Raw genomic sequence first — 12,052 nt, 5'->3', positions numbered from 1 at the left:
TAGCAATTGTGTATCATTTATTTTTCAACGATTATTTTCACATACAGCTTTCGCTTTCTCTCTTTCTCACACTCTTTTTCTCTCTGGCTGTTCAATTATTTACGATATGCGTTTATTTAAATGATTTGCGTGTAACAAAACAGCATAATCGTTTTAGTATTTCTAGAATGGAAACTCAAGTGAACGGTAAACCAATTACATGTATTATACACGTATGTTTGCAGAGACACATTCAAGATAATATGAACTTCTCGAACAAAAGTTTTTAATGTAAAATTGTACAGTTGTTATACATCAACACCGGCGTACGCTATTATCTGGTAAAATCAGATTTGAGAAGAATATTAGAGAACTTGAATTGTAAATAAACAACTACAGCAACTAATACAATCTGGTGACAATCAATCCATGTTTATTGTGTATACTATATCAGAGCAATAATACATGCTTACTTCTTGTCGACTGGTATCTCCTCAGAACTGGGCGGTGCACCTCGGAAGTTAGGAAACTGTTCCCACGGAGCAGCCAATTCAAATCTTCGGAATTCTTGAGCCATTTCAAGTGGCTCTGCAACCACTCTTTTCTTTTCGTCGTCATAACGTACCTGAATAATTGACATGTTATAGATAATTGTGAAAACACACAGTTAGAGAAGGGTAAAGATTGTCATTGCTTCTTTGAAGCTCTATTAGGGAACGTTGGAGTGGATGATCATAAAAAAAATGTGTATACCTCGACGTATCCGCTCAATGGGAAATCCTTTCTAAGAGGATGCCCTTCGAAACCGTAGTCGGTGAGAATTCTGCGTAGATCAGGATGATTGGCAAAGAATACACCAAACATATCCCATATTTCACGTTCATACCAATTGGCACCCTTGAACACTTCGCAGGCTGAGTCAACTGGCGACAGCTCATCCGTGTATGTCTTGACTCGAATTCTAGCATTGTAGCGCAGCGAGAGAAGATTGTATATGAGCTGTGGATAAGTGATTATTGGACAACATACATGAATAAAAGTATGATGCAGGAAACAGTCTCAAGTAAATTGAGACTAACCTAATTAAAGATGTTTTGAACACTTTCGAATACTTGAATGAAAATTTTCCACTTTATTGCCACATTGTAATTTTATAAACAATTATCAAATGGTACCTCAAATCTGTTGTCTCTGCTTGGAACGTCGATTGCGGTAATGTCTACTATGTTCAGAAATTGAGCATTTTGATGATCTTTGAGGAAACTTAAAACTGGAACAACTCCTTCCGGTGCTATCAAGACTTCCAGTTCATCTCCTGCTGTCAGTTGAATCTTTTGTACATACTTAGGAACGCAGTCAGCAACGTAGCGACCAAAGTCTGTTAACTGACTGCGAGCAACGTGGTCAACTTTGCGAACAGTAGCTGAAAAATAATTCCGTTTTTAAAAATTTGCGATGCACGAAAATCCCATTCCTCAGAGAAGAAATATTAAAATATATAATGTGGTGATTCCGCTACCATATGAACAATTGATAAATCGATTACATCAACATTATCACATCATTTTACATGGAATAAGTTAGCATAAAATGTCACAGAGCACGGGGAGTTGAATTCGATTCAAAGTTTTTGTGAGGAAGAAATAATGTTAATCTTTAGACTGCAGTAATAATTTTTGGGTAGATACCTGTGGAGCAATGTTTAAATAAATGCAGCAGTTTGGAGTCGCATTTCTTTAAATATCCAGCTTCTACTAGGTGAAAAGTATTTAGAAAAGACTTGAATATCAGAAAAACTCAATCAAGTAAATCTCTAACATTTTCATACCTTGTGAAAATCTGGAACTTCTTATAAGATACTAGGTACATCTTTGAAATATCTTGTTCTACGGCAACGAAAACTTATTCATTCAAATGGCGATATGTGTCTATTCATGTTGGCCCTGTTACCACTCACAAAATTTGCATCAAATTTGATCGCTCTGACTGTGAAATCTCTCTTCGCTAACAAGACAGTTATTCCGCAGCCCATTAGACAAGTGTTATAAAAAATAGTGAGAATTGAACTTGATGTATGAAACCTTACGACGTGTTTCTTCTGTTTTTTCAGCCGGTGGTGCAGTTGGCGGCTGAGCTTGATTTCTTAGCGCAGGAAAGGCGGAAATACAACCTGCAATTGAAGTTTATATAACTTAAAACAGTACGTGATATTGTTAACCGTAAGATTAAAATTTTTACGTTTCGGAGCTGCTACTGAGGCTAGGCTAGCGATGGCCCGAAAATTTCTCATTATTATTGTGGCCATTTTGGAGTGACGCGATTATCAGTTAATTTTAGTTCTCAATTGAGAATTCTGGTCACTCCATTAATTTTCCTCGATTACAACAAATCCGCACATTTGCTACGTCCCTTTTTCAGCCAGCCAACACTGGCAATCGTCTGCTAAATCAGCTGCACAGCTATGTTCACGACGGTCATAAGTTATACTCCTGTTATCATCATAGATTTCGAAATCGATCGCGTTACTTCGACTACGGACCAGCTTCGAGCCATACGATGACTGGCTGCTTGGTGTACGAATCGACAATTTCGAAGCTGGGGAGCCGTCTTTCACGATGACAAAGCATAATATTGTGAAAAACGGAGAGCTAGGAAAAAGTAGCTCGTTCATTGTACTGTCCAACTCCTGAAACGAAGCTGATCATGCCTTCCGAAGGCAAAAGAATGATCGATATGGTAAGTTGTCTTATTCCAAGATATGAAAATTCTCTGATCAACTTCCCCCCGTAAATTCCAAATGCCTACACGCTCATTGATAGAACTACACCTTGTTTGTAATTACGATAGGCGTGTCACTCGTTCAATATTGTAATACAACGTTCGATTCGAGTGACGATTACAGTTCGCGGCTACAGTTTTCTTAATTTCTATTATTATCGTATGTTTTCACGTTTCCTTGTTCATAACCTAAGTAGCTGAGAGTCTTTGCATCGCTTCAAGGGTGCCTAGACCAGCTGTTTGCACAACGATATCAATTATATTGACATTCCTATCTTGTCATTCCTCTGCCTTGTCTGTTGTATATCGTCTGAAATCGTCTTTCTCTAGAAAATGTTGCTAATCGTTGATAAACAATTTTTTACTCTGATTAAACATCATCTTTAAACCAACTTTACTATGATTAAAATTGTTGTATTTTCTGTTCTACGAATTTATAATATAGAATCACAGAGTGACTAAATTTTCATTCATATGATTAGTATCTGTGATTCAGGAAGTATGAAGAAAACCAGAATGTTAGAAAAATGTCATGTATTCTTTGTCCAGTATTCAATATCACACTTAAATATGTTTTTCGAACAATAAATTTATGTGATGATTTCAGGATCCCCTGTCACCAGGACCTTGCTTAGACATAAGCGATGACGAGCTGGTGACGATTACAGTTCGTGACTTGAATCGTCAGCTGAAACTTCGCGGATTGACGAGGGATGAAATAGTTCGAATGAAACAGCGCAGGCGAACACTGAAGAATCGTGGCTATGCAGCAAGCTGTCGTATCAAACGTATCGAACAGAAGGATGAGCTTGAAACAGAAAAAACTCAGGAGTATAGAGACATGGAGGACATGCAGGATGATAACAACTCTATGAGAGAGGAAATAGAATCGTGGCACAGCAAATACGAAGCACTAAAAAAGTTTGCCTTAGGTAGAAAGATCCACATTCCTGCAGAGTTAGAAACAATGTAGAATATTTCCAATTTCATATTTCCATACGAACTTGAACTTTTCTTTGCTATAGTTTCCCTAATAAAAAAAATAAATAAAGAAATGAATAGGACACTTGAATCAACTCAAATTATACTGAATAAATATTATCCGGCAGATATATGACAAGCCTTTTACTCAATTTTAGTTTAATTTAAAGCTAGTATCGATTTTAAAACTGAACACAAAATTATCATGATCACTCATAGATTTGAAAGATGTATTAGCAGAGTGGCCATCAAAAAGTTACTCAAATTATTTGCCATTTCTGAGGTTTTAAATGGAAGGCCGGTAGAGGCTCTTAGTTAAATCATTCATTGAAACAGCTTTTCTTTGTAAATAAAACTATTAAACTAGTTGCATTCCGTGCTATATTATGTTAAAATTATTCTGTTTTCTTGCTCAATAACTACCCACCCATATTGAAGAGGTATCAGTAAAACGAAAAAAAAATCTAAGCAAAAGATGATCATTTGATAAAATGTATGTTTTTATTCACATCAGATCACGGAAATATTATTGTTCTAATAATGTCTCAATCCAACGCATCAGCATCGCCATATTTCAATAATTTAATTAATTGGCAAACGACAAAGACGTTTATCGAGTTTCCCAGTAGTCTGTACTTTTGTTTCGTCGTCGTAGTCTTTGGAAAGTGAAAGTCTTCCGGAAAACACATTAATCTAGCAATCTCACGGGGTGTAAAGTAACGCAATTTCAAACTATTCAATACTTCTGCCTTCTTTTCGATATCGTCTCCGTGCATTTTAGATTCTAAGTACTTCTCTGAAACTAGCTCCTCTGACATTGGACAAAAAACAGATCCGGTGCCTTCTGCATAACGACCGTAAGCTTTTGTGAAACAACAAGATTTAGTCGACGCTGCTGTCCGAATGTCAAGGACTCCGGCATGTTTCGCTAATATTTTAGTAGAAATAAGATAGTTGTTCTCATCAATGTTATCCTCCAAGATATTTAAAATTCTCTTGGCATCTTTAACATCTTCTAATAATTCCTTGGGATAAAATTTTGTCAAAGATGGATCAGTGAAAAAGAACTGAAGTTCTTTCCTTTTTGCTATCATATAATATCTCTGGCGCGTGTTGGGTATTCCAAATTGACACGGACTCAATAAAAATTCTTTGTAATTGAATCCAGAGTTAACAATACATTCTACTAATTTATCTCTGGCTTGAGATGTTTCGAAACCTTTTACATTCTCGACTAAAATATAATTCAGCGTTGAAATCTGTGGAATTAACTCTAAAACGTGTAAAAAAGAATCTGTTCTGTTGTCCAATATATCCTTTTTTAAACCAACTCTGGTGAATGGTTGACAAGGAGGACTCATCAGTATGGTATCTACAGATAGCTTTCTTATCTGTTCTATGTCAAACGATTGTATATTACGCCCCAAATTCACAGTATCGGGAAAGTTTTCACGGTAAACTTCGTTCGCTGCCGTGTTTATGTCAATCGAAGTAAGGACATTATACTGGATACCGCTTTCTGAAAAGGAAAACAAACGTTAGCAGTTATTGTCATTTTAAAACTGAAACTGCCATTACTACAATTTTTTAACAGAAATCTGAGTTTCTTTTGTTTCTCATAATGGATCATTCATCAACGTTGTAATTGCAGAACTTCAAGATAACCAGTGAAATTGAGACAAAAAAAATGACTCATTCAAAACGCATCTGTCATTAGAGATCAGACAATGTAACGAGAAGAAAAATCCGAATTTTTAGTAATTCCGTAGAATATAAATACATGAAGATTATTTTTAGTTATTTTTATTTACGTTCTTCGAAAAACTGAATCAGCTATCAAATGCTATATTAAAAATTCCTCGTATTTGTTTTAGTCTTATTCACGAATTCATTGACTGTGAGTCCGTGGTTTCGTAAACACGTTACACGTGCATTTAGTAACCTCAAATTTCAATATTTCTACGAATTGATCCGATCTGAACAAGGTGAATCCAGTTTGCGCAAAGCTGTGGAATCCGTTGGTTGATTTCAAATAATTTGGGCGTCGGTGTATTAGATTGAATAAACTGATTTCGAAAAAGCTTCGCACTCGACATCAAGATTCGATAGAGATAGGAAACACGTAAAAGGGTCAATATATTTGGAAATGATTGTAAATATGAGTAGTTTGGCCACGCGCAACAGGATCACACGCGTTCATATGCATAATTAGATAGTTATCTAGTTGAAGAAATTACCTCGCAAAGCGAAATGCATCCCCCCGACTCCGCTGTATAATTCTAAGACCTTCATATCCTTTTATGCGGTAGATTTTATTAACAACAGCAGCGAAACGTGCGGTAGTTCGTGGTTGTCAAAACAACAATGGCAGGCTGGTAGTTCAATTCGCTGTGTGTGCACGTAATTCGTATGGGAAACGAAATTTGAGTGTATATTTTTGAAGAATTCTTTCTACAATAACACCGATTTTTCGATAAGGCTAAGATACGGTATCCGGTTACATACGTCGATAATTGCGGCAGCCCTCTTCTCTGTAAGATACTGTTACCTATTTAAAGAAAAATAAAATAACCTTCGCAAAGATGTCACGTTCATACGTCAGTCCCATGATCGCAGACGACAAACAGTAACTCGGTGCGTGAATATTTTTATTTACCTAAATCATTCCGCGTGTAACCCGTTCTACGACTAGTTAATCGTTGTCTTCGGTAATAAGAATTAAAAATAATCGAAATGTAGGTCGGTGAGACGCGACGACGAATCCGTAGTATTAAATAGCGAATTTCTAACCTTAATTATGTGATGTGATTATAACCTTCGAGAATTCGTCACAGGTAGTAAAAAATTACAAATAGTATCGCAATACGGAAGAATAAAACCAGGAAAATATACCACCCAATAATCAGGCAATCTCAAACACTGTGAGGTGATTTGTGTAAATGAGAAGACACACCCTGAAATTGGATTCTTCAACGAGAGACGATGTTTCGAAGTCGTAGCTGGTTTGGCGGGGGCCTTTGGAAACCTAAAAATCCACATTCCCTCGAACATCTAAAGTAAGTCTGCCGTATTAGGTATATTCTTTTGTATCCAAGCATCATAATTTTTTTAGTATAACAGACAGCAAATTGTCTGCTCGTTACCAAAATCTTAACGTCACTTATGTAAATTGAAACTTCTTAAGAATTACATAGAATATCGGATTTTTTTTTGTAGTTATGTAATGGTTTTACATTCAAATTATTTTTAAATTGGATTATTTATTTGTGTCAAGAGGAATGATATTACTGTTAATTTAACACTTTTCAGATATCTTTACAACGTTTTATCTAAGAATCATACTGTCTCCGAGAATAACAGAGGCCTACTTGTTGAGACCTTGCGTTCGATAGCTGAAATTTTGATCTGGGGTGATCAAAATGATAGCAGTGTGTTCGAGTATGTTATGAAAACTATGTTTCTTGTATTGGGAAGGTATTCCATTTTGTTGATTTAATGTGATTTCAGTTTTTTCCTGGAGAAAAATATGCTTTCATTTTTTCTTCGGATAATGAAACAGAAATGTGGTAGCTACGTATGTGTTCAACTCCTCCAAACGCTCAATATCTTGTTTGAGAATATTCGCAACGAAACATCTTTGTGTAAGTTACGTTTTTTCAACCATCTATTCGACTATTGATAAAACTTTTTTACTCGTCACGAGTCTGTTTACTATCAATTTATTCAATTTTCATTTCAGATTACTTATTGAGCAACAACCATGTAAATAGTATAATAGTTCACAAATTTGACTTCAGTGATGAAGAAGTCATGGCTTACTACATAAGCTTTCTCAAAACTTTGAGCTTAAAACTGAACGTGCATACTATTCACTTCTTCTATAACGAGGTAAACGAGGTACACAGAACACTCTGCATATTTTATTTCCTCAATTTTACATGATTTCATGATTTTTCAGTAACAATCGAGATAACAATATTATTTAGTTGCAGATGCTTCAATGTACTTTTTCCCAATTACCTTCTAGATTAATGCAATACTTAACAACAACTTTCTAAACGCACTACACTTTCTCACTATCCAGATTTCGTTTACAGATTCTTCCATATATCTTGACATCTTAATTTCAGCATACGAACGATTTCCCACTATACACCGAAGCTATCAAATTCTTCAATCACACTGAGGGCATGGTGCGCATTGCAGTGCGCACTTTGACGCTAAATGTGTATCGTGTTGAGGATGCTTCAATGCTGGCATTCATCAGAGATAGGACAGCAGCTCCATATTTCAGTAATCTTGTTTGGTTTATTGGAAATCACATCATTGAACTAGATACTTGTGTTAGAAACGATGCTGAGTAAGTTTGTCATATTTAGAGTTAAACATGCATTACTTACGAAATATCCCATGAAATATTTTTTTGTCGTTAATACCGAATTTAACGAGTAATTAGCTGATATTTAACCAGAATAATGATGACTCACAAAGTCTACTATTTCATAGTTAATGTCCATTTTAGTCACCAGAGTCAGAATAGGCTCTCGGATTTAGTAGCTGAACATCTCGATCATCTTCATTACTTGAACGACATTCTTTGCCTGGATATACCGGATTTAAATCAAGTTCTTACCGAACACTTGCTTCACAAATTATTGGTGCCTTTGTACGTATATTCGTTAACCAGGCATAAGTCACAATTTTTTCAAACTAAGGTATGTTGTCAACGAGTGTTTCTTGTCTGTTTATAGATAAAAATAAAAACGGAAATAACCATTCAATATTTAGCACTTTGAACTTACAAGATAAAGACTTATAAGACCCAATGACAATAATGAATTCTGTTAACTTCATTTCATTAATTTTCAGGAGAAGAAAAAACACGTCAGTGCCGTTGTATCTTTGTTTCTACTTTCACAAGTATTCTTGATTATATCGCATGGACCACTTGTTCACACTTTGGCTGCCATAATATTGAAGTCTGATTTAGATATAATCGAAAATGGTGCAAGTAAATTACTGGAGGAATATACAAATGTGTCCGCAGGTGACAAAATAGCATTTGTACAGCCGCAGGAAAGCCTACAAAAATCGCTCGAAAGTTTGAACGAAACACAGAGCGACGAGGCGGTGTCGGAGATTGAGTTTACTGCCGCAGATACAATTGAGAAAACCACAGAATGTGAACTGACTGACAATCCACCTTCAGTTGAACCAAGCACTTCCAGTAATATGTCAAAAACTTTGCCACGACCTGAAGTTCTAAATATTGACATTTCAAACGATACACCAAATAAAATAAAGAACCTTAATGTGACAGATGAAGAGAAGGAACAGCGGCTGGCTCTCGAAAGCCCATTAACACCTCAACAATCGTCGAGTGATGTACAGGAATCCTTGGCTAATAAACCATTCTTGGAAGCTATATTAAATGCTTTGAGCTCTACGGAAAATGACTATGCAGCATTATTTTCATTATGTTTACTGTACGCATTAGCTAATAATCAGGTATGACTAGTCATTACAAATCGTTTTCGTAATGAAACTAGTAGAAAAATTAATTTGGAAAACAAACTTTCGATTGCAGGGAATCAAGCCTGAAATGTTGGACCTTGTATTATCCCCGTCACAAAAAACATCTACGAAAAATTGGTATAATGAAATTCTTGTAGATAGACTGATCCAGATAATCACGTTGAGTTGTCAAACAAGTTAGTTCACACTTATGTCTGTATTCAGTTATGACGCTAGAGTGTTGTTGCTGGGTATTAGTAGAAAGTGACATTTTTTTCAGACACTAAGGTACGGTTAGTCACTCTGGATTTATCGATCAAGCTACTTCTACAATTAGTCATGTCAGATGGTCAGAGTTTGTTGCAAGATTGTCATTTAGCAGCCATTGAATCTGCTAAAGAACAAAGTACTTCGTTACTTAGGAATTTTTATAAGGTGTGAAATTTCTTCATTCAGTTTTGGAGCATTTACTAATAGTTAAAATAAGTTGAAATATATATATCGCATAATTAAACAATTAACAGTATTAAATGCTTGGTTCTTGCAGAGCGAAGACATATTTTTAGATATGTTTGAAGATGAGTATAGCGAGTTACAAAAAAGGCCTTTGAATGTTGAGTGGTTGATGATGGATAGCAACATATTGCTTCCGCCCACCGGAACTCCGATGACTGGCATTGAATTCAGCAAACGACTACCATGTGGCGAGGTATACTTCTGTTTAAAATCAATTTTGGCTACAGTTAATCGAATAATTGACATGTGCTAAGTGTAATTATGCGTTCGTTATTTCTTAGCTATTAAACAAAATGGCAACTTAATAACTCACGCAATTAACTGATAAATTTGATCGCTTCAGGTGGAAAGAGCAAGGAGAGCGATAAGAATATTCTTTTTGATCAGGGAATTATCGTTAACACTTAGTGGACAACCAGAGACGCATCTACCTTTAACAAATTTGGCAACCTGCGTCCAGGTTAACAACGTCCTTGATCTAAGTACAAGTCATTTTCTTTTTCCTTACAATTTAAAATTGTCGCGTACGATGTCGACTTCTTTTCAATACAAAATTTTCATGTAATATCCCACAAATATTAAATTTGATGAACAAAAACAGAAATTACGTACAGTTTCAAAAGCGACATCGAAATATCTGACAAAAAATATAAACTACACCCTTTGCACTTGACATCTTTGTTAACCACTTGCTTTTCGAATGAATTTTACAGACAATACAGATCTCATTTCCTGCACCATTGTTGCAAAAGATGGGCAAAAAATTCGACGATTCTTAGTGATGGACTTAATTCAAATAATTCTTGTCGAACCAGATACGAGGAAGTTAGGATGGGGGGTAGCGAAATTAGTCGGCCTACTACAAGACATAGAAGTTACAGGTGATAAAGATGATTCCAGATGCCTCCATTTGACAATTCACCGACCTTTAAGCAGCAGTGCTACCAATAGGGTACCCTTGCTTTCGGCAAAATGTATTCTCGATGATCACATAAGATGTATGGCAGCTAAACAGAGGTGATTATGAAATTTCGATAATTGACTTAGCAAAAAAAAAAAAACATATGAAATATTAGGTAATTTATATGTATACAAATTAGCATTGCACCGATTGATTTAGTACCTTCGAATCAATGTGCTATGCATCTCGTTTATCATTGAATGTGGATCTATTACTTCAGATTGACAAAAGGAAGAATTAAGGCGAGACAAAAAAAAATGAGTCAAATAGCGAGGCTGCTAGATATTCCAACTGGCATTCCGCACTGTCCCACACCTCCGAATTATACATTGCTCAATGTAAGACAAGAACGTGAGTTGCCGCCTGTTTAGAAAGTTCGTAATAGGTTTTTTAATTCTCTTCTTTTATTCCTTTATTACGTCTGATATTTTATTTTGTAGTTTTCCATTCGAAAATAGAGAGTATGTAGCACCTGTATTAAGAGTGTTCAATCTGCCATCAGGTACAACAGGAAGAGGACAAAAACAAAAAGACCATCCAAGACCCATGTTTACAGTAAATAAAGTCCCAGGATTTGCAGCTCAAATGCGACGCGATAGTTCGGCACGTTCCGTTGCTGGGCAATCTGCAGCGACCGGTAAACGTTCTGATAGTAGTCCGAACGGCAAAGTGTGCGAAAATGGTCTGAAGTCTCGAGAACATTCGCCGAAATTACCAAGACCAAGAAGTGAGGAGATTCCACTTGAAGATATGCGTAGTAGAAATGCGTCTCTAGGGAAAAATGTCACTTGCCTCCCCATAGCAATTCAGGAGAGAATAGATGTCACAATCGCCAACACACCTCCTCTATCTGACACATCTCCAGTACTGAGAAAATCGTCTGAAGAAACTTCGTTCACGTCACCTCAAAATCAAGGAGAGCCAAAACCCCGTAGAAAGGGTCAGGTTGAAACTGTTTGATCTTTATCCGCAATGTAAAAAGACATGAAAATTTATCAAATTCAAGAGAAGTCATAATGAATTATTTGAAGATTCGGGTATCATAGGAATCACGGCTATAATCAATGTAACATTACACAAATTCATGACGTTCTTTTGCAATTATCAAGCTCATGTTACTGACGCATCCCTACATATCAATACTCAAAATAATGAATTGCTTAGCAAAGTCCTCTTTAATTATATTGTTTAAAAAAAAACGTTGCATTTGCTGAAAAGTTCTTTATTTGAATCCCCTACACTGTAAAATATTGTTCATTGATCAATATAATGCATTGAACTGCATTGATTTGTAATCCAATAGAATCATGGCGGCGATATGTG

The 12,052-nt window shown here is 35.9% G+C and overlaps 4 protein-coding genes across 13 annotated transcripts; 2 read left to right on the top strand and 2 right to left on the bottom strand.

The window, feature by feature from the left end:
• Positions 1–248: 248 nt before the first annotated feature.
• On the bottom strand, positions 249–2,445 carry LOC124298314 (NADH dehydrogenase [ubiquinone] iron-sulfur protein 3, mitochondrial). The gene is made up of 5 exons (XM_046750160.1): positions 2,218–2,445; positions 2,066–2,149; positions 1,155–1,402; positions 733–978; positions 249–604 (listed from the first exon to the last, which is right to left on the bottom strand). The coding sequence occupies exons 1-5, from the start codon at positions 2,282–2,284 to the stop codon at positions 449–451; spliced, it is 801 nt and encodes a 266-aa protein (XP_046606116.1). The 5' UTR covers positions 2,285–2,445; the 3' UTR covers positions 249–448.
• Positions 2,446–2,504: 59 nt separating this feature from the next.
• Positions 2,505–3,869, top strand: LOC124298315 (transcription factor MafK-like). The gene is made up of 2 exons (XM_046750161.1): positions 2,505–2,715; positions 3,365–3,869. Exons 1-2 carry the CDS (start codon positions 2,683–2,685, stop codon positions 3,728–3,730), a joined length of 399 nt encoding a protein of 132 aa, XP_046606117.1. The 5' UTR covers positions 2,505–2,682; the 3' UTR covers positions 3,731–3,869.
• Positions 3,870–4,220: 351 nt separating this feature from the next.
• LOC124298310 (tRNA (cytosine(38)-C(5))-methyltransferase) lies at positions 4,221–6,113 on the bottom strand. The gene is made up of 2 exons (XM_046750155.1): positions 5,976–6,113; positions 4,221–5,257 (listed from the first exon to the last, which is right to left on the bottom strand). Exons 1-2 carry the CDS (start codon positions 6,028–6,030, stop codon positions 4,284–4,286), a joined length of 1,029 nt encoding a protein of 342 aa, XP_046606111.1. The 5' UTR covers positions 6,031–6,113; the 3' UTR covers positions 4,221–4,283.
• A 17-nt stretch (positions 6,114–6,130) lies between these two features.
• On the top strand, positions 6,131–11,918 carry LOC124298293 (protein CLEC16A homolog). Of its 10 annotated transcripts, none has more exons than XM_046750100.1 (15): positions 6,131–6,271; positions 6,573–6,794; positions 7,048–7,176; positions 7,246–7,379; positions 7,478–7,635; positions 7,869–8,098; positions 8,261–8,453; positions 8,608–9,246; positions 9,326–9,449; positions 9,533–9,687; positions 9,800–9,961; positions 10,112–10,250; positions 10,482–10,785; positions 10,950–11,080; positions 11,232–11,918. In XM_046750100.1, the coding sequence occupies exons 2-15, from the start codon at positions 6,721–6,723 to the stop codon at positions 11,687–11,689; spliced, it is 3,030 nt and encodes a 1,009-aa protein (XP_046606056.1). In that variant the 5' UTR covers positions 6,131–6,271; positions 6,573–6,720; the 3' UTR covers positions 11,690–11,918. The 10 variants fall into 10 exon arrangements, with proteins under 10 accessions (XP_046606056.1, XP_046606055.1, XP_046606057.1 ...); XM_046750099.1 differs by having other exon boundaries at positions 6,251–6,372; XM_046750101.1 differs by lacking the exon at positions 6,131–6,271 and adding an exon at positions 6,483–6,572 and having other exon boundaries at positions 6,645–6,794.
• Positions 11,919–12,052: the final 134 nt, after the last annotated feature.

This window comes from Neodiprion virginianus, chromosome 2 (assembly GCF_021901495.1).
Source record: "Neodiprion virginianus isolate iyNeoVirg1 chromosome 2, iyNeoVirg1.1, whole genome shotgun sequence".
NCBI lineage: Eukaryota > Metazoa > Arthropoda > Insecta > Hymenoptera > Diprionidae > Neodiprion > Neodiprion virginianus.
Note: the sequence above shows the minus strand (reverse complement) of the source record. Positions and strands in the feature narration are given on the sequence as shown.